The sequence below is a fragment of the Mya arenaria genome, chromosome 13 (genome assembly GCF_026914265.1).
Source record: "Mya arenaria isolate MELC-2E11 chromosome 13, ASM2691426v1".
NCBI lineage: Eukaryota > Metazoa > Mollusca > Bivalvia > Myida > Myidae > Mya > Mya arenaria.
This window is the reverse complement of record NC_069134.1, coordinates 12,576,701-12,596,471: the sequence shown is the minus strand read 5'-3', so window position 1 is coordinate 12,596,471 and position 19,771 is coordinate 12,576,701. Positions and strand designations below refer to the sequence as shown.

General features: G+C 37.8%; 1 protein-coding gene across 1 annotated transcript; it reads left to right on the top strand.

Annotated features, from left to right (window-relative positions):
- The first annotated feature begins 5 nt into the window (after positions 1 to 5).
- On the top strand, positions 6 to 19,444 carry LOC128214226 (uncharacterized). Its single transcript, XM_052920584.1, has 19 exons — positions 6 to 128; positions 286 to 423; positions 681 to 761; positions 1,058 to 1,271; positions 1,573 to 1,675; positions 2,181 to 2,343; positions 9,648 to 9,759; positions 10,046 to 10,151; positions 10,590 to 10,722; positions 11,245 to 11,337; positions 12,018 to 12,129; positions 12,793 to 12,857; positions 13,142 to 13,310; positions 13,991 to 14,115; positions 14,916 to 14,993; positions 17,039 to 17,139; positions 17,777 to 17,924; positions 18,474 to 18,532; positions 18,750 to 19,444. The coding sequence occupies exons 1-19, from the start codon at positions 63 to 65 to the stop codon at positions 19,000 to 19,002; spliced, it is 2,319 nt and encodes a 772-aa protein (XP_052776544.1). The 5' UTR covers positions 6 to 62; the 3' UTR covers positions 19,003 to 19,444.
- Positions 19,445 to 19,771: the final 327 nt, after the last annotated feature.

Sequence of the window (19,771 nt, the reverse complement as noted above, 5' to 3'; positions counted from 1 at the left end):
AATCTCTGAATTGAAGAGTAGCAAACACGTGATTCCCGCGATCTGTCAACTATAATGTCAACATGCAAATAAAATGTAATATTTCTCTAGAGCCTGCAGAAAGTTGTGTTCCTGTTCTTCGTACAGAGGTAATGAAACACTGTTTCAAATAGCTAAGTTCTGTCTCTTCTTTATAGATTTTGCTTAAATGCCAATTTTGGCCAAATTTCGTCTTTTAGATTATTGTTGTTTAACCCAATAAATGTTGAAGGAAAAATAAAACTGGACGATTCAATATCATTACAGTTATTCCAAAGTATATTCCATAAACAAACACACCGACCAGTTGAACACATATGGCATAGCCCGGGACACATCTTTGCAGGACTGAAGGGAGAGAAGAAACTTGTTACCTTTGATGTTACATCACTTGATTATATTCAGGTACTTTCAGCTACATATATATAGACTTTCTGCCTACCAGCATGTGTAGTTCTAGTATTAAACATCTCCAAGAGACTTCTTTCAATTGTCATGCATATATAATTACACATGTGTAACAGTAAGACCTGTTTTCCTGCTACTCAGAAAGAACAAGATGTATCAACATTATTGCATGGTACATAGCGACACCTAAAAACAATAGTTATGCTCACAGAATTATTGCTTTCTTTATTTAATGACTGTTTTACTTATAACAGGGCAGTGACAGTAGGGGTTGTCTGGATGTGGAAGAGCCAGTTGTGACCATTCTTACCAAGCCTTCGACCGGCTTTATTGTGGTATGTACAAGTAAAGTTTTGATATTAATATTGCTATATTATCTATGTTTTGCTTCTAACCAATTTTATGCCTTTGCATGTAAGCATGTTTTATTTAACAGTATTTTTCATATCAATAAACATGTATATTCATTATTGCCATTACCCTATATTCTCCAGGTAACATGTGTAAAATCTTATGGCTTGATATTGAACACTTTTGTTAAATAAGAAGTAAATATTATGAGGTAGAATAGCATTAAGTATTTTGATGAGCACATGTTTATAAAAAAAACTAAATAGTTTCTTCTTAACAGGTATTAAAATGTGGTGATATTGAATACTGGACCTACAGCCATGACGAAAGATGGAGGTTTGGGAAGAGACTTCAACTGGTTCAAGTTTCCAGGGCGACTGTGGTGGCCATCTGCTACAGTCTATCCCAGCATGCCCTTTACTGGCAGGAACAAGAAGTGGCTGGAGATGGTGGGAATGTCGTATATAACCTCTACAAGAGGCAACTGATAGAAGGTAGGAAAACAGCCACTTTTCAATCAGTTTATTTCTTTAAAGCCTTAAATGTCTAGATTATTGAATCTAACAAAAAATGAACTATAATTCAAGTTATGTTGTAAATATTTTGTAAATGAATTGGACCTAAACATGTGCATTTAGCTGCTGATAAAAATATGTGTGCTCTTACCTCAGGTACTAGTATATAAAGTGTATATTTTCAAGAGGCCTCTTAATTCACCACAAATCTTTTTATTGCTCTTATTTCAAATCAATAGAACTGAAATATTAATGCAATTGTTGGTATTTTCTGTACAAGGTGATGATGTTGATGTAAAGCTGGGTCCAGTGTCCTGCCTATTGACAGGGGGACGAAAGTGTTCCCTCTACCCCCTGGGGCATGGGGTAGCTTGTGTCTCCAGGTACACATGCACTTAATCTTCAAATCTGGTAGAATTATGAAATTGTTTCTATGACATTAATACAAGAAATAAGCTGACTAAAACAAAACTGTCTAAATCAAGATATTAATTCATTGTATTTTTAAATCAACATGTAGAGCTCTGTCATTTATAAAAAAAAACTTTTTATCAGTGGTAAACCCTAATCTTTCCTATTCATCTGAACAATCATTGGGCCAATTGTTCGGAACATTGTTAAAGTTAACAACATTTATATCTTTTATCTGTGTAAATATTTTACATTTTTAGATAAAACAAGCACAGCTGAAAAGGTTGATACCAAATGTGTGAAACATACTATAGATCACAAGTGTGTTCATGAACCTTTCAGAGAAGCAATGATTTTAAAGTCAACGAAGATGATGTTAACAAAATTGTCAACATGTACAAAGATTTGAACAATCAGCCCACTGTGTGTGCCCTGTATTTTTGGGCTGGTGACATTGTACTTGGTATTCCATTGTAGTGCAGAAGGCAGTTCAATAAGCCAGGTATTTGCTGTGTGTACACTGACTGGCCGGGTTGACATTCTAGCTGGACAAAGGTGGATAACTCTGCCGGACCTCACTGTTCACTCACCACTACAGTACAAACACATTGTGCTAAAAAGCCTGCCTTACCTCAAACAGGTATGTCATAGCTGCAGTAGCCTGCCTTTCCTCAAACAGGTATGTCGTATATGCAGTAGCCTGCCTTACCACAAACAGGTATGTCGTAGTTGCAGTAGCCTACTTTACCTCAAACAGGTATGTTGTAGTTGCATTAGCATGCCTTAGCTCAAACAGTTATGTCATAGTTGCAGTAGCCTGCCTTACCACAAACAGCTATGTCATAGTTGCAGTAGCCTGCCTTACCACAAACAGGTATGTCATAGTTGCAGTAGCCTGCCTTACCACAAACAGGTATGTTGTAGTTGCAGTAGCCTACTTTACCTCAAACAGGTATGTCATAGTTGCAGTAGCCTACTTTGCCTCAAACAGGTATGTTGTGGTTGCAGAAGCCTGCCTAACCACAAACAGGTATGTTGTATTTACAGAAGCCTGCCTTACCACAAACAGGTATGTCGTAGTTGCAGTAGCCTACTTTACCTCAAACAGGTATGTTGTGGTTGCAGAAGCCTGCCTAACCACAAACAGGTATGTTGTATTGACAGAAGCCTGCCTTACCACAAACAGGTATGTCATAGTTGCAGTAGCCTGCCTTAGCTCAAACAGGTATGTCGTAGTTGCAGTAGCCTGCCTTACCACAAACAGGTATGTCGTAGTTGCAGTAGCCTACTTTACCTCAAACAGGTATGTCATAGTTGCAGTAGCCTGCCTTACCACAAACAGGTATGTCATAGTTGCAGTATCCTGCCTTACCACAAACAGGTATGTCGTAGTTGCAGTAGCCTACTTGGTATGTCATAGTTGCAGTAGCCTGCCTTAGCTAAAACAGTTATGTCATAGTTGCAGTAGCCTACCTTACCACAAACAGGTATGTCATAGTTGCAGTAGCCTTCTTTACCACAAACAGGTATGTCATAGTTGCAGTAGCCTGCCTTACCACAAACAGGTATGTCATTGTTGCAGTAGCATGCCTTACCACAAACAGGTATGTCATAGTTGCAGTAGCCTGCCTTACCACAAACAGGTATGTCATTGTTGCAGTAGCATGCCTTACCACAAACAGGTATGTTGTAGTTGCAGTTGCCTACTTTACCTCAGACAGGTATGTCATAGTTGCAGTAGCATGCCTTACCTCAAACAGGTATGTCAAAGTTGCAGTAGCATGCCTTACCACAAACAGGTATGTCATAGTTGCAGTAGCATGCCTTAGCTCAAACAGGTATGTCGTAGTTGCAGTAGCCTGCCTTACCACAAACAGGTATGTTGTATTTGCAGAAGCCTGCATTACCTAAAACGGGTATTTTGTATTTGCAGAAGCCTGCATTACCACAAACAGGTATGTCGTATTTGCAGTAGCATGCCTTAGCTCAAACAGGTATGTCATAGTTGCAGTAGCCTGCCTTACCACAAACAGGTATGTCATAGTTGCAGTAGCATGCCTTAGCTCAAACAGGTATGTCATAGTTGCAGTAGCCTGCCTTACCACAAACAGGTATGTTGTAGTTGCAGTTGCCTACTTTACCTCAAACAGGTATGTCATAGTTGCAGTAGCCTGCCTTAGCTCAAACAGTTATGTCATAGTTGCAGTAGCCTACTTTACCACAAACAGGTATGTCATAGTTGCAGTAGCCTGCCTTACCACAAACAGGTATGTTGTAGTTGCAGTAGCCTGCCTTAGCTCAAACAGTTATGTCATAGTTGCAGTAGCCTACTTTACCACAAACAGGTATGTCATAGTTGCAGTAGCCTGCCTTACCACAAACAGGTATGTTGTAGTTGCAGTAGCATGCCTTAGCTCAAACAGTTATGTCATAGTTGCAGTAGCCTGCCTTACCACAAACAGGTATGTCATAGTTGCAGTAGCATGCCTTAGCTCAAACAGGTATGTCATAGTTGCAGTAGCATGCCTTACCACAAACAGGTATGTCATAGTTGCAGTAGCCTGCCTTAGCTCAAACAGGTATGTCATAGTTGCAGTAGCCTGCCTTACCACAAACAGGTATGTTGTAGTTGCAGTTGCCTACTTTACCTCAAACAGGTATGTCATAGTTGCAGTAGCATGCCTTACCTCAAACAGTTATGTCATAGTTGCAGTTGCATGCCTTACCACAAACAGGTATGTCATAGTTGCAGTAGAATGCCTTACCACAAACAGGTATGTCATAGTTGCAGTAGCATGCCTTAGCTCAAACAGGTATGTCATAGTTGCAGTAGCATGCCTTAGCTCAAACAGGTATGTCATAGTTGCAGTAGCCTGCCTTACCACAAACAGGTATGTCATAGTTGCAGTAGCCTGCCTTACCACAAACAGGTATGTCGTAGTTGCAGTAGCCTGCCTTAGCTCAAACAGTTATGTCATAGTTGCAGAGGCCTGCCTTACCACAAACTGGTATGTCATAATTGCAGTAGCCTGCCTTACCACAAACAGGTATTTTGTAGTTGCAGTTGCCTACTTTACCTCAAACAGGTATGTCATAGTTGCAGTAGCATGCCTTACCACAAACAGGTATGTCATAGTTGCAGTAGCATGCCTTAGCTCAAACAGGTATGTCGTAGTTGCAGTAGCCTGCCTTACCACAAACAGGTATGTTGTATTTGCAGTAGCCTGCATTACCTTAAACGGGTATTTTGTATTTGCAGTAGCCTGCCTTTCCACAAACAGGTATGTCGTAGTTGCAGTAGCCTGCCTTAGCTCAAACAGTTATGTCATAGTTGCAGAGGCCTGCCTTACCACAAACTGGTATGTCATAATTGCAGTAGCCTGCCTTACCACAAACAGGTATTTTGTAGTTGCAGTTGCCTACTTTACCTCAAACAGGTATGTCATAGTTGCAGTAGCATGCCTTACCACAAACAGGTATGTCATAGTTGCAGTAGCATGCCTTAGCTCAAACAGGTATGTCGTAGTTGCAGTAGCCTGCCTTACCACAAACAGGTATGTTGTATTTGCAGTAGCCTGCATTACCTTAAACGGGTATTTTGTATTTGCAGTAGCCTGCCTTACCACAAACAGGTATGTCGTAGTTGCAGTAGCCTGCCTTACCACAAACAGGTATGTCGTAGTTGCAGTAGCCTACTTTACCTCAAACAGGTATGTCATAGTTGCAGTAGCCTGCCTTAGCTCAAACAGTTATGTCATAGTTGCAGTAGCCTGCTCTACCACAAACAGGTATGTCATAGTTGCAGTAGCCGGCCTTACCACAAACAGGTATGTTGTAGTTTCTGTTGCATACTTTACCTCAAACAGGTATGTTGTAGTTGCAGTAGCCTGCCTTAGCTCAAACAGTTATGTCATAGTTGCAGTAGCCTGCCTTACCACAAACAGGTATGTTGTAGTTGCAGTAGCCTACTTTACCTCAAACAGGTATGTCATAGTTGCAGTAGCCTGCCTTAGCTCAAACAGTTATGTCATAGTTGCAGTAGCCTACTTTACCACAAACAGGTATGTCATAGTTGCAGTAGCCTGCCTTACCACAAACAGGTATGTCATAGTTGCAGTAGCCTGCCTTACCACAAACAGGTATGTTATAGTTGCAGTAGCCTGCCTTACCACAAACAGGTATGTCGTAGTTGCAGTAGCCTGCCTTACCACAAACAGGTATGTTGTAGTTGCAGTTGCCTACTTTACCTCAAACAGGTATGTCATAGTTGCAGTAGCATGCCTTACCTCAAACAGTTATGTCATAGTTGCAGTAGCATGCCTTACCACAAACAGGTATGTCATAGTTGCAGTAGCATGCCTTAGCTCAAACAGGTATGTCGTAGTTGCAGTAGCCTGCCTTACCACAAACAGGTATGTTGTATTTGCAGAAGCCTGCATTACCTAAAACGGGTATTTTGTATTTGCAAAAGCCTGCATTACCACAAACAGGTATGTCGTATTTGCAGTAGCATGCCTTAGCTCAAACAGGTATGTCATAGTTGCAGTAGCCTGCCTTACCACAAACAGGTATGTCATAGTTGCAGTAGCATTCCTTAGCTCAAACAGGTATGTCATAGTTGCAGTAGCATGCCTTACCACAAACAGGTATGTCAAAGTTGCAGTAGAATGCCTTACCACAAACAGGTATGTCAGAGTTGCATTAGCATGCCTTAGCTCAAACAGGTATGTCATAGTTGCAGTAGCATGCCTTAGCTCAAACAGGTATGTCATAGTTGCAGTAGCATGCCTTACCACAAACAGGTATGTCATAGTTGCAGTAGCATGCCTTACCACAAACAGGTATGTTGTAGTTGCAGTAGCCTGCATTACCTAAAAAGGGTATGTTGTATTTGCAGAAGCCTGCATTACCACAAACAGGTATGTCGTAGTTGCAATAGCCTGCCTTACCACAAACAGGTATGTCGTAGTTGCAGTATCTTGCCTTACCACAAACAGGTATGTCGTATTTGCAGTAGCCTGCCTTACCACAAACAGGTATGTCGTAGTTGCAGTAGCCTACTTTACCTCAAACAGGTATGTTGTAGTTGCAGAAGCCTGCCTAACCACAAACAGGTATGTTGTGTTTACAGAAGCCTGCCTTACCACAAACAGGTATGTCATAGTTGCAGTAGCCTGCCTTAGCTCAAACAGGTATGTTGTAGTTGCAGTAGCCTACTTTACCTCAAACAGGTATGTCATAGTTGCAGTAGCCTGCCTTAGCTCAAACAGTTATGTCATAGTTGCAGTAGCCTGCCTTACCACAAACAGGTATGTCATAGTTGCAGTAGCCTGCCTTAGCTCAAACAGGTATGTCGTAGTTGCAGTAGCCTGCCTTACCACAAACAGGTATGTCGTAGTTGCAGTTGCCTACTTTACCTCAAACAGGTATGTCATAGTTGCAGTAGCCTGCCTTAGCTCAAACAGTTATGTCATAGTTGCAGTAGCCTGCCTTACCACAAACAGGTATGTCATAGTTGCAGTAGCCTGCCTTACCACAAACAGGTATGTCGTAGTTGCAGTAGCCTGCCTTAGCTCAAACAGTTATGTCATAGTTGCAGTAGCCTGCCTTACCACAAACAGGTATGTCATAGTTGCAGTAGCCTGCCTTACCACAAATAGGTATGTTGTAGTTGCAGTTGCCTACTTTACCTCAAACAGGTATGTCATAGTTTCAGTAGCATGCTTTACCACAAACAGGTATGTCATAGTTGCAGTAGCATGCCTTAGCTCAAACAGGTATGTCGTAGTTGCAGTAGCCTGCCTTACCACAAACAGGTATGTTGTATTTGCAGTAGCTTGCATTACCTAAAATGGGTATTTTGTATTTGCAGTAGCCTGCCTTTCCACAAACAGGTATGTCGTAGTTGCAGTAGCCTGCCTTACCACAAACAGGTATGTTGTATTTGCAGTAGCTTGCATTACCTAAAATGGGTATTTTGTATTTGCAGTAGCCTACCTTTCCACAAACAGGTATGTCGTAGTTGCAGTAGCCTGCCTTACCACAAACAGGTATGTCGTAGTTGCAGTAGCCTACTTTACCTCAAACAGGTATGTCATAGTTGCAGTAGCCTGCCTTAGCTCAAACAGTTATGTCATAGTTGCAGTAGCCTGCTTTACCACAAACAGGTATGTCATAGTTGCAGTAGCCTGCCTTACCACAAACAGGTATGTTGTAGTTGCAGTTGCCTAGTTTACCTCAAACAGGTATGTCATAGTTGCAGTAGCCTGCCTTAGCTCAAACAGTTATGACATAGTTGCAGTAGCATGCCTTACCACAAACAGGTATGTCATAGTTGCAGTAGCCTGCCTTACCACAAACAGGTATGTTGTAGTTGCAGTAGCCTACTTTACCTTAAACAGGTATGTCATAGTTGCAGTAGCCTGCCTTAGCTCAAACAGTTATGTCATAGTTGCAGTAGCCTGCCTTACCACAAATAGGTATGTTGTAGTTGCAGTAGCCTACTTTACCTCAAACAGGTATGTCATAGTTGCAGTAGCCTGCCTTAGCTCAAACAGTTATGACATAGTTGCAGTAGCCTACTTTACCACAAACAGGTATGTCATAGTTGCAGTAGCCTGCCTTACCACAAACAGGTATGTCATAGTTGCAGTAGCCTGCCTTACCACAAACAGGTATGTCATAGTTGCAGTAGCCTGCCTACTTCTTAAGAAGGTATACAAGTCTCCACCCTCCTTAACATCATGAACCCATATATTTTATAATGTACTAAATTGTTATAGAATGAAAAAATGAATATGGATTGAATGGTAGATTACCTAGTCTAAATTCTTTGTGTGCTCAAATATTTATTTAACAGAGAACATTGTTACCACTTGAGGAATTAATCATAATTTTTAGCTCGACTATTCGAAGAATAAGGAGAGCTATCCTAGTTACCCGAGCGTCGGGTCGGCGTCGGCATAACCACTTATGTTAAAGTTTGCGTTACACCTCAAATATTTTCAAAGTCCATTGACATCTGGCTTTAAAACTTTGCACACTTGTTCACCATCATGCCCCAAACCTGCACACAGGAGGAGGTCACTGTATCAAGCATTTTGACAAAATTATGCCCCTTTTTCTACTTAGAATTTACGTTTAAGTTTGCGTACCACCTCAAATATTTTCAAAGTCCATTGACATCTGGCTTTGAAACTTTGCACATTTGTTCACCATCATGCCCCCAACCTGTACACAGGAGGAGGTCACTGTATCAAGCATTTTGACAAAATTATGCCCCTTTTTCTACTTAGAATTTACGTTAAAGTTTGCGTACCACCTCAAATATTTTCAAAGTCCATTGACATCTGGCTTTGAAACTTTGCACACTTGTTCACCATCATCCCCCCAACCTGTACACAGGAGGTGGTAACTCTATCTAGCATTTTGACAAAATTATGCCCCTTTTTCTACTTAGAATTTACGTTAAAGTTTGCGTACCACCTCAAATATTTTCAAAGTCCATTGACATCTGGCTTTGAAACTTTGCACACTTGTTTACCATCATGCCCCCAACCTGTACCCAGGAGGAGGTAACTTTATCAAGCATTTTGACAAAATTATGCCCCTTTTTCAACTTAGAATTTACATTAAAGTTTGTGTACCACCTCAAATATTTTCCAATTCAATTTATGTAAATATCTCAGCACATCATTTATTGCATTGAAATCTAATCTAACAGTAATCCATGCATGTTTCGCCAAAATTTTTCAATCCATACACTGAAAAGTGGCAGAATAGTCGAGCGCGCTGTTTCTGTGACAGCTCTTGTCTTTATTCCTTTCTATTTCTAATGCTAATTGTCATGTGTTTATAATGCTTATTGCTATGTGAACTCTTATTAGAGACCACCTAGAATCATTTACATAACAACTGCTTTATCTGTTCCATTTATGTCTAAAGATTGAGGAGTTGGCTGTTAAATGCCACACCTACCTGCCCCAGACCCAGACACTGGTGCTGCTCACACATCATGGCCAACTGGTGACACTTCCAGGTCCAGGAGGGGAAGAGGGTAAATGACTGATACTTGACCTAGCATAAGGTTGCTTTTTGGTTACTAACTGCAGTGTAGGATAAGTCTTTTGCTCATAAAAAAACACAGATTACAGAAATATGTCACTGGATGAGCACTACCACTTATCATCTAAAGGGGAAAAATCATCTTAAACATGTAACCAATCAATAAGAGTAACGGCCTGACTTTGGCAATGAAATGAACTGCCTTTGAAAATTGTAAACCTCCTATACACTAGTACAAGCTGCCTTTACAAGAGCCTTCCACTTTTTTTATATTTTAGGTAGCTCCGTAAAATCAGTGGAGTTGGATGGTTGTGATGTCACAGGAGTTCAAGGCATCATCAAGCAGTTTGGATATGTGGGGCTGGTCTTCACTGCCTGCATAAAGTAAGTGAGAATGAGAAAGTCAAGTGTTAGTGATGGTGTCAGCCTGTTGCCAAATGGCTCCTTGTTTCTGTACCTGGCTTTGGTATATTCTCATCACCCCTAAAATGGCACTAGTACTGCCTATTGATTTCTACCGAAGATTTTAACTTTACTGGTAAGCTGTCTTTGGAACTCAAAATTAAAATTTGTTAGTTTAGATTCGTGAAGTATGTACTAAGTTTGGAGTCTTTTGGAAAAGGAGTGTACACCTTTATGACTTTCATAGTTCATGTTGGACACTGCATTTATATGTACTTTAAATAATCTTGTGTTTACATCCTTTGAAAATAGTTTGTTGTACGCAATATAATATGATAAGTTTCAAAATATAAAGATACCACAATCAGACAAACTTCTTAATTTCAAATGTTCACAACCCATTTCTTGCGTGATTGCCAGGTTCTACCACCCAGAGACAGGCAATGCCGTGTGTCAGGTGGATACAGACAGTGAGGTTTATGTCTGTAGTCTGTCTTTGATTGGTGCACCACAACATTTTGTCTGCACTCAAAGTGGACTCTATGCCTTGAAGGTTTGTGTTACGCCCTTATTCTCAAGTGAAGGAGATTTTTAATTTTCCATATGAAAACATGTTTTTCTTTCTGTATGAATGTGACTATTTAGTTGCATGATTCAGAAACTTTTTTTGTTGACATCAAAGTTTTAAAGGATTTTTAATTATCTAACTTTAGTAGTATTATTATGTAATAACTGTAGGAATTCCATAAAAATTGTCTAGCTTACTGGACCGGTATTCATAAAACATCTTCAGTCCTTTCTGAACATTTCTCAATTTCCAAGAAATTTCATAATCAAATAATGATAAAAAGAACTAAACATGTTTTCTAACATAATATTATGTATTAAATGAAATCAATGAAAATGAAGTATTTCAGAGAGTATTAAGTTATAATATCATAAAATAAGTGAGATATTTACTTAACATAGGAAACTGTGTTAAGTAAGGAAATTATTGGAAATGTTTTATGAATGCTGGGCGTGACACACAAGCTGTTATAATAAATATTGTAAAGGTAGCATGGTGTCTTTTCAGCTGGAGAAGAGGGCAGAGAATAGAACAGAGCAAGCATTACTGGAGTCGGGTCATTTCCAGTCTGATGCCCTGCGCCTCTCCTTTATCGACAGGGTAAGGGCTATTGCTAGGAAAGGTTGATACATAGAGCAATTCTGATGTAAATTTTGTTATAGGCAGAACCAGAATTCAGGACTATCATTTTCTTGGTTAAAGATCAACAATATGTAGGATAGAGGATGAAATTGAATCTAAGTAAAGATTGCATCCAGTTGCTTATTCAGTATAGGTCACTATCTTGCATATAAATGTTTCCAAATGGCTGAACTTTTATTGAATTCTGATGGTCATTTACAAGCATACAGAGTTGATAACAGAATAAAATGATGAACAAACTAATACATGTATATTTTATAACAAGAACAGTAGGGCATAATAGCTTTCTACATCAAAAGATTACAAGAAATGGAAGAACAATCAACATGGTACTAAATCTGATTAAGACCACCCCTGATTGTCTGCTTAACAAGTGAACGCATTGAATCCAAATCAACATGCATTTGTTTGTCAAGGGTTATCACGTGACTAATTAATCTCTCCATTAATTTAACAGTTATGTATATTTATATTAGGGTGGTTTGGTGTCATGTCAAATAAGTTTACAACAATATATAGATTGTTGATTGATTTAAATCGAAAGTATTGACATTAATTAGGAAAAAAATTTCTATGATGCTGTAAAGAAATATCTTAATTACTCTTGGATGTTTATAAATGTATAACTTGACCTCTAGACTCAGCGTTACACTGTTGATGAGAGTGGTCAGCTGACAGTGGACAAGATGAGAGACCAGTGGCTGAAGGGCCTTGACCTTCCCACATCCAGTAGATTGGTGCAAACTGTTGGTACGTAAGCTCTCTTGCAGGGCTTATCATGTCTGTTTGCTGATAAATGAAGCTTTCTATTGATACGCCTTAAATTTTAAGCTTGCCTGTTTCATGGTGGAAAAAAAGAGTTGGAAGTATTGTTGAAGTGTTGGCATCATTGTCAGCGTCAACTTCAGCGTCATCGTGGGCTTACAAAAACTTAGAACCTTTACCACAGCTCAAAAGCAGTTTAAGATATTCAAATATAGCTTGGTACACATATTAAGAGAGACAGTATGCACATGATAGCCAGGCCCATAACTCTGGCTTTAACACTTCTTGAACACCCCGAAAGATTGCAAAATAGGCCATTTCATGTCTGATTTCAATTGAAATACCGTAAAGACCAAAATGATTACTGGTTACTGCCATAGCTTTATCTAACATGTATTTTCGGTCATTTATTTTATGTATCAGTTATCGCAAGCCATACCCTTTCAAATGATGCCAAAATTATATAGAGTCACCAGGCACCCAAATTTAACATTGTTGCCAATGGCTTGGTGAAATTAAAGGCTTGTTTGTACAGTGGATACATTAAATACAACAATGGACTTTTGCTAGGAAAATTATTAAAATAATGGCCAAGTGCGATAAAAACCGGTATCCCATTGAATCAACATTGTTGTTTTATTGTTTCAGAGCCTTTCCTGACAGAGTATTGGAGGCTAGAGCAATTACTGCAGGATTGTCTGACAAAACCACAGGTTCATGTATATACAGTCTATTAACATGTTATCAGTTTCTTGACTCAACATTGGTTTGTGTCCAAAGACATGGGTTTAAAACATAATAAGCACAAGCTTATCTTATGAACTTGGTTTGGTAACCAACACAAGTTTTGTGAAACGAAATTGATTGGTCTCTTATAAGACCAAGAAACCAGTTAAGAAACTGACCATTAGTATGAAAATGATAAGAAATTAGATAATTTTGTTGAAATATAAATATGGTAGATAATAGAAATGTTATTGTATGAATTTCCAAACAGGACATGAGGAGCCTTCCCGGGCTTTGTGTGGAGGATGAAGTCCTTAGACTTGTGGAGCCCAAGTGTGGCCTGTCTCCTGCCACTCGCCATGCCCAACTTTTACTACTAGGGGAACATTTTCCAGACAGGGTCCTAGATACCCTCCTGTCTAATTTAGAAGTCATTGAAGGTAAGGCACCCTGCAAATGATTTTAAAAAAGATGCTAATGAAGCCAATTCCCAAAACCCATTTTGGAATCTGGCCAGATCAAGGACAAAGTACAATGTCAAGGATATTAGCCTTCATTTCTTAAAGGCACTTGTACCCCACTCTTTATCTCTCCTCCTAATTTATGTTACATTGGAATATACCTGCCTTGTTTAAATTTTGGTTCTAATGTCTAAAATTCTTCCTTAGATAAAGCTCCTTAATCATTATTATTGTCAGATAATGGGAAATTAAATGAAATGACAGAAGGTTAGAAGGAGTTCAAAATGGCACATAGTAGTATTAATAATGAATATTTATAAAGCACATTTTCAAGTGTTTGGTATTGACAAGAATTTCATTGATTTGACTTATTAAAGTATAATAATTGCAATTAATATACATGAAAAAAAATTGTCAGTTTGACAATCACTTTTACCAAGAGGTCCTTAGTTCAATTATCACCACTGTTTCATGTCTTGAGGCCTCTCAAAATTAACAACAGTACTGGTAAATACCCAGGATACAGACTGGGGATGTTTCTATCAGCTTCTATCACAGTAAATCTAAAATGATTTGGTACACACTATCTTTTCAATGAATAATTGAAAGTGCCTACCCATCAAAACATAAAGTTTTTATTTCATGAATGTGTTAACTAGGAGAGCTGAGCACCTCCCAGTTACAGAGATGGCAGAATTTGGTTTCCATGGAAACAAGTGACCCAGCGCTGCCCTTGTTGGACCTAATGTGCCGCTTGTTGTACGTCCACAGACCTACGTCATTGGTGAGTTGCGATTTTAGACTACTTCTTAAAGCTTCTTTTTTTTTAAATTACAACATCGATTTGTGTAGACATTTAACCATTAAAAACAGAGTGGTCAAAACTGTGTAGGGCATACATCTATTCTAATCAAATTTATATGTCAACTTCTTGGTTTTGCAATATTTTTTGTCTGATCATATGCTTGGTACACATGTATTGCTTAATGGGTTTCTGACTCATAAACCTTTTTTCCTTTTAAATTTTTCTAAGATACTAATTGGTTGGACTCTGATTTACAATCCATTTCGACACAATTTTGTTTAATCTTTCAATTAGAAACAATGCTATGATAGATAAATAGTCCTAAAGTTTGACACTGAAAAGAAATACATAGCATTCTTAAACAAAACAATTTTTATTCAAATATTTTAAATTTTTGTAGTGGCCATATTCCTTACTGGCTTACAATCTTAAACTATGTTAATCTGCTTAAAGTTAACAGGCTTAAGTAGCTAATTTCATAAAGCCAGACTTTAATTTTGATGAATGAAAAATGGTTTATTGTGATTATCATAAGGCTAAAAAATCTTAAAGAAGTATACATAGCACAAATTTTAGAAAAACAGTGAGCTTAGCTTATTTTTGTTACAAGAGCTTTAAGAAGTTTTGAGAAATTGGGGCCATAATCTTAAAAAAAATCAAATTGGTTTGTTTTGTGAGGTTTCTTCACAATGGGCTCTTGCCTATTATCTTTAACTTAAAACTGGAAACACAACCAGGGGTGAGTCAAAAGGCTGACAATAGCTATCTTTCTCTTGTAGATGCCATTCCTGCAGTGCGCCCAGAGAGTGGCAGACCAGAGAGCCGTGCCATCAGCCTTCAGTAGGAGGAAGCCCAGTGTGAGATTATATGTTTATATTGCTGTTAATTTTAATTCTATATTGATAAGGTTGAAAGCAATTCATATCTTTATATATACCCTTTAAATCACTGATCGTATTTTATTGGAAATTTTGAAGTGATGCTGTTGATATCATTATAGGAAGATTATAAGATTTAGTATTTATTTTGGCTCGAGCCTTATGAGAAATAAGGAGAAAGTATCATCGGTGGGTATTGAACACACAACCTCTTGGATGAAAGGCGAAACCTTTATTCTAGGGGATGAATATTTATTAGGGATGCAAACGAATATTCGAATATTCGATCAAACGTTTGGTATTCGAATGTCAAAATCGGTATTCGAATATTCGAAAAAAGTTCAATAAAGAGAATAAAACACATTTTGCCTACAACGCTGATGTTGTTTATAAAGTTCGTTTGTCTTGTTTTTACAACGATTGGCCCCTTATGCCAGAGGTGTGAATGTGATGACTAGACACGCGTCATGTGTCATTTAGGTACATAACGCCGGGTACTATAAAAGGTCCCCCTACTTTTACAACAACTAGCTAGGGATCGGCTTTAACACCAATGTATTGTCTTGGCTGCAACTACTGTACAACAAAGCGCAAATGGAAGTGATGATATGAATGCCATGTGCTACAAAAATGTTGTTGCATATATGTGCTTTTTAAATAAACTGTTTCCATGTTTCGATACAATTTTCGTGCTTTGAAATGGATTTTAGGATATATTTCCTCTCTTGTTGTACAATAGCAGGGTCCAATACACTTATGTTTTCGTTTATTTTTTTACTAGAACCGAGTTGGTTTGGAGTTCCCAAATCCATATTTAGTCAATTTAGAGGTCAATCTCAAAACGAGGCTGATTATCCTACGGAAAGACAATCCATAGGCGCAAAACACTGTTTGACTAGGAATCCATCTAATTTCACATTGTTTTCAAAAGGCAGCGGAATTGAATCATTCAATTTGTTGTTTATAAAGTTTTGCTTTTTTCTTCCTGAAAATGGAGAATTTCAAAGGCTCATTTGGGGAAATCAGGGTCTGTTGCGCGTACTGGCTACGACAAAGTAGGGTAAAAAACGCCCCGGCTATTGCTTTAGCGAATAATAATAATATTTAATACATCTTCTAAAATACGTATTTCGGTAATCGAATATTCGAATATTCGATCGAAAGAATTACCGAATATTCGAATATCAATTTTGCCATTCGTTTGCATCCCTAATATTTATGCAAAAAGCTACAGAAACAAGCTCAGTAGCAAAAAGTTTAAACATAAACCAGGTTTAGTGGCACTTGGCAAACGTCAAAGACATAGAACACAAAATCACAAACAAGAAACACGGAACAGCACAAAACTCTACAAACAGCACAGTGCATACATACTATATATACAAAAAATAATTGGTATGTTTATCAAGAATTGTTAGGTACCGCCTTGAAACGGTCAGTAAAATGTAAATTTACTGGGGGTTTAAACGAGTTTATGTGCACAAACCTCACTCTTATCCCAACAATCATTAATAAAGATAAAACGCAAAAAGGTAAATCTTATCAAAGTATGCATTAACTTGAGGAAACTTATCAATAAAACAAATAATAATAAACGTATAGGTAAACCCCAAGTACTTCTATGATTAGAGATCCCAACTCAATATGCAGACGGAGGGAAACAATTCAGAGCACCCAATGCAAACACTTTTCAAAGATATGATGCAGTCATCGTTAGAAACTAAAAACGTCCCACACAGTCTGCCTTATATAAGAAAAGGTTTAAAACTGTGTGATCATAGAGTTTCATAATAAAAAGCATCATTGTACTAAAACTGGGAAGTCTTGTATATCTAGTCTTGGATGTACATGTAAGACCATATTTCATGGCCGTCAGCCAAGTTTGATTGCATATCTTAAATGGAAATCTGGACATTCCAAACTAAGTTTAACTATTATGCTTTGTTGGAAAATCTCAATAAATTTATCTGAAGACCAAATTGTTTAGAATCAATTTCTGAGTAACAGATTGTTGTCATAACTAGGCTGGACTGTTTGAGCGTGCCCTGCAGTGCTTTCCTGAGCCATCCTGTTCCACAGACGTTCATACAGCTGTCTGTGTTCACGCTCATGTCTTCATGACCAGGTTTGTGAACTTGTATTGAAATGTGACCCTCATGAAAAGTGTAATGCCTATTGTGACAAGCTGTTTCTGTGTATATCAGATCTTGAGTACCACTTATTATCTTGTGTGGTTTCAAGATATTAGTGTAGATATGGTCATAGCCTTTGTGTCATTGTCATCAGCAGCGTGTTTGTGCAAAATCTTTGGCCATTACTCAAAAAACAATCAAGATATTCAATTGAAACTTGAAATATGTTGACAGCTTTAATAATTGTTGAATAAGGAATATTGTTTGAGAACAATAGATAAACATCCGCTCCACAGTCTTGTCTAAACCTTTTTATCTATTGTGGAATATTATTTCACAGCAACATCACGCATGTAGTTTCGTAACTGCTGGCCATATCATTTCTCATTAAACTTTGAAAGAGTTCCTTGCCTGTTTAGATTTTGACTTAAAGGTATGTATCATTATGTCTGCTGATTCATTAAGCAGACAGAATGACATTACTTCAAACTAGTTGGAATGTTGTGTTTCAGAAAAAAAGTTTTTCAAAATTAACTGTTTTAGATTCTTCCATCAACAGTTGAGGCCATTTGGTTAAGACCACCAATTAGACTTTGTAACACAAACTCAATATGTTGGACTGTTTTGCAGCGAGATTACTGGTTGCATGCTGAAGGCCATCCATTTGCTGGTAAAGTATAAGAGGTGGGAGGAGTGTGTCTCCATCCTCCAGGAGTACCACACACATGGCAGGCAGTTCGCACTGGCATACCAAGTGGTCATGGCAGCTCTTGTCAAGGTATATAGTGTCCACTGACTTTCTTTTAAAAATTCAAAGAAACTAAATGTATTTTATTTTTATAAATCATATTTCATCTAATGATTGTTTTGTCTTGTTAGCTTCTCTGTTTTTGTAAGAAAAAAAGATATTGATGATTTTTGTGGAAGCTGGCAACTATTGCTTAAAATTAATAAAATAGAATAAGGCACAAAGAAAATAAAATAAGGCACATGTAGCAAGGCCCATTAATCTGGCTATAATAATTGATGAGTTAAGCCCCTTTAAATGACTGAGAAAAAGGTATTTGCACTATTGTCTGCCCATCTTTGAATTGGTCGTAAGTAACTGCTTTTGAACAGCAGTTGTTCCTTTACTATTACTTGATTTACAATTAACATTGTTATAGGATAATAATGCAGACAGTTTTTCTAAGTAGTTTAGTTGATAATACTACATGTAGTTAAATGCATTAACTAACATCATAAGCCTAGAACTTCATAACTTTTTGTTACTCAGAGTTTCATTTTAAATATCCTTTCTAGAGGCATAAATCTCGGTGTTTTTCAGCACAATATGCTCGGAGAGTATGGGGAGAAAGTGTTCAGTTTGATGCCCTCTATGGAATGGTATGTCATTATTTATTAAACCTGCAGTGTAAATTGTTTTGTTCAAGTATTTTAACATTAATATTGTTTCAGTAAAATCAGTATTACTCGCTGTATCTTGCATTTTATTTGAAGATTCGTTGCTGTTGGATTGTGGGAAGGTGTTATTTTTGGAAGATCTTTATGCAATGAGAATGTTTAAATAATTCAATAAAGACTTCTTTGTTCTCTGTTTCAGCATTGACACAGTTCTTCAAAAACATACTAAACTAGACCATGCAAAAGAGAACCAAAATGTGACACCAAAAGTGTTTGTGCATAAGCAGACTTTTATAGCAGATTCTTCTGTTGAAAAAGATAACAAAGATGATGGAGAAAACATGAACTCAGTCAATACAGATGTGCTGGATGCTGTAGAGGGTGGTCCTGGTGTCACTGTAGATATGGTGAGGCCATATATAGAACAAACTCTCAAGTACTCAGTGGAGTAACTTTTTTCTCCCAGACTCATTATATGCAATGTTTTATAATGTGTAATGAAACCTAAAGATATACATGTGCCTTACACTTGTATTCATATGGACTTTCATGTAAATGTATGAGCATTGTATTAATGGCAGTTAAGTTAAATATCCTTGAGCGTCAAAAGTGCAATATGCAGCTATTCAACTATATGGTGTACATTGTATCAGGGACCTATGATTGGTTTATAGGTCCGTGATTCTATGTAAGTACATTCCTTCATTCGTATATGTTGAGTTATTGACCTTTATTTGTAACTGGAGAATGTTCACATACTACTTTGTGTGTCACTCTGGTCTTCCATTATGATTTACATTTGTTATGAGATAAAAAAAATAAACTCGAAAATATGGTAAACGTAGTCCGTTTTATCACGGACCTATAAACATGGTTTATGGAGTCGATATGTCGTTTGCAATACCCTGATTTCGACCCCAAAGGTCAGTCTTAGCTCTTCGAAATAATCCTCAAAATGCTGCTATTAAGCGTGCTATTGTGTCAAATGCCGGTGTAACGTTGTAAAGTGACCCCCATAGAATAATGACCCCCCGGTCATTATTTTATATAAAATAATGACCATTTTCTATAAAATACTGACTCCCCTTATAAAATAATGACCCCCCGATTTTATCTGTAAAATATTGACCCCCCCCCCCACTTAGCCTGTTACTAACATATCTATATCAATTCAAGTCACTGTCGTGTTTCTATGGCTTTTATATTTGTTGTTGTTGTTTT

Excerpts from the sequence above, each read along its gene's own strand:
- LOC128214226 (XM_052920584.1), top strand. The coding sequence starts at position 63 with ATGCAAATAAAATGTAATATTTCTCTAGAGCCTGCAGAAAGTTGTGTT. Across the intron at positions 11,338-12,017 it reads GCCTCTCCTTTATCGACAGG|ACTCAGCGTTACACTGTTGA; the intron begins GTAAGGGCTATT and ends CTTGACCTCTAG. Across the intron at positions 17,925-18,473 it reads TCATGGCAGCTCTTGTCAAG|CACAATATGCTCGGAGAGTA; the intron begins GTATATAGTGTC and ends GGTGTTTTTCAG.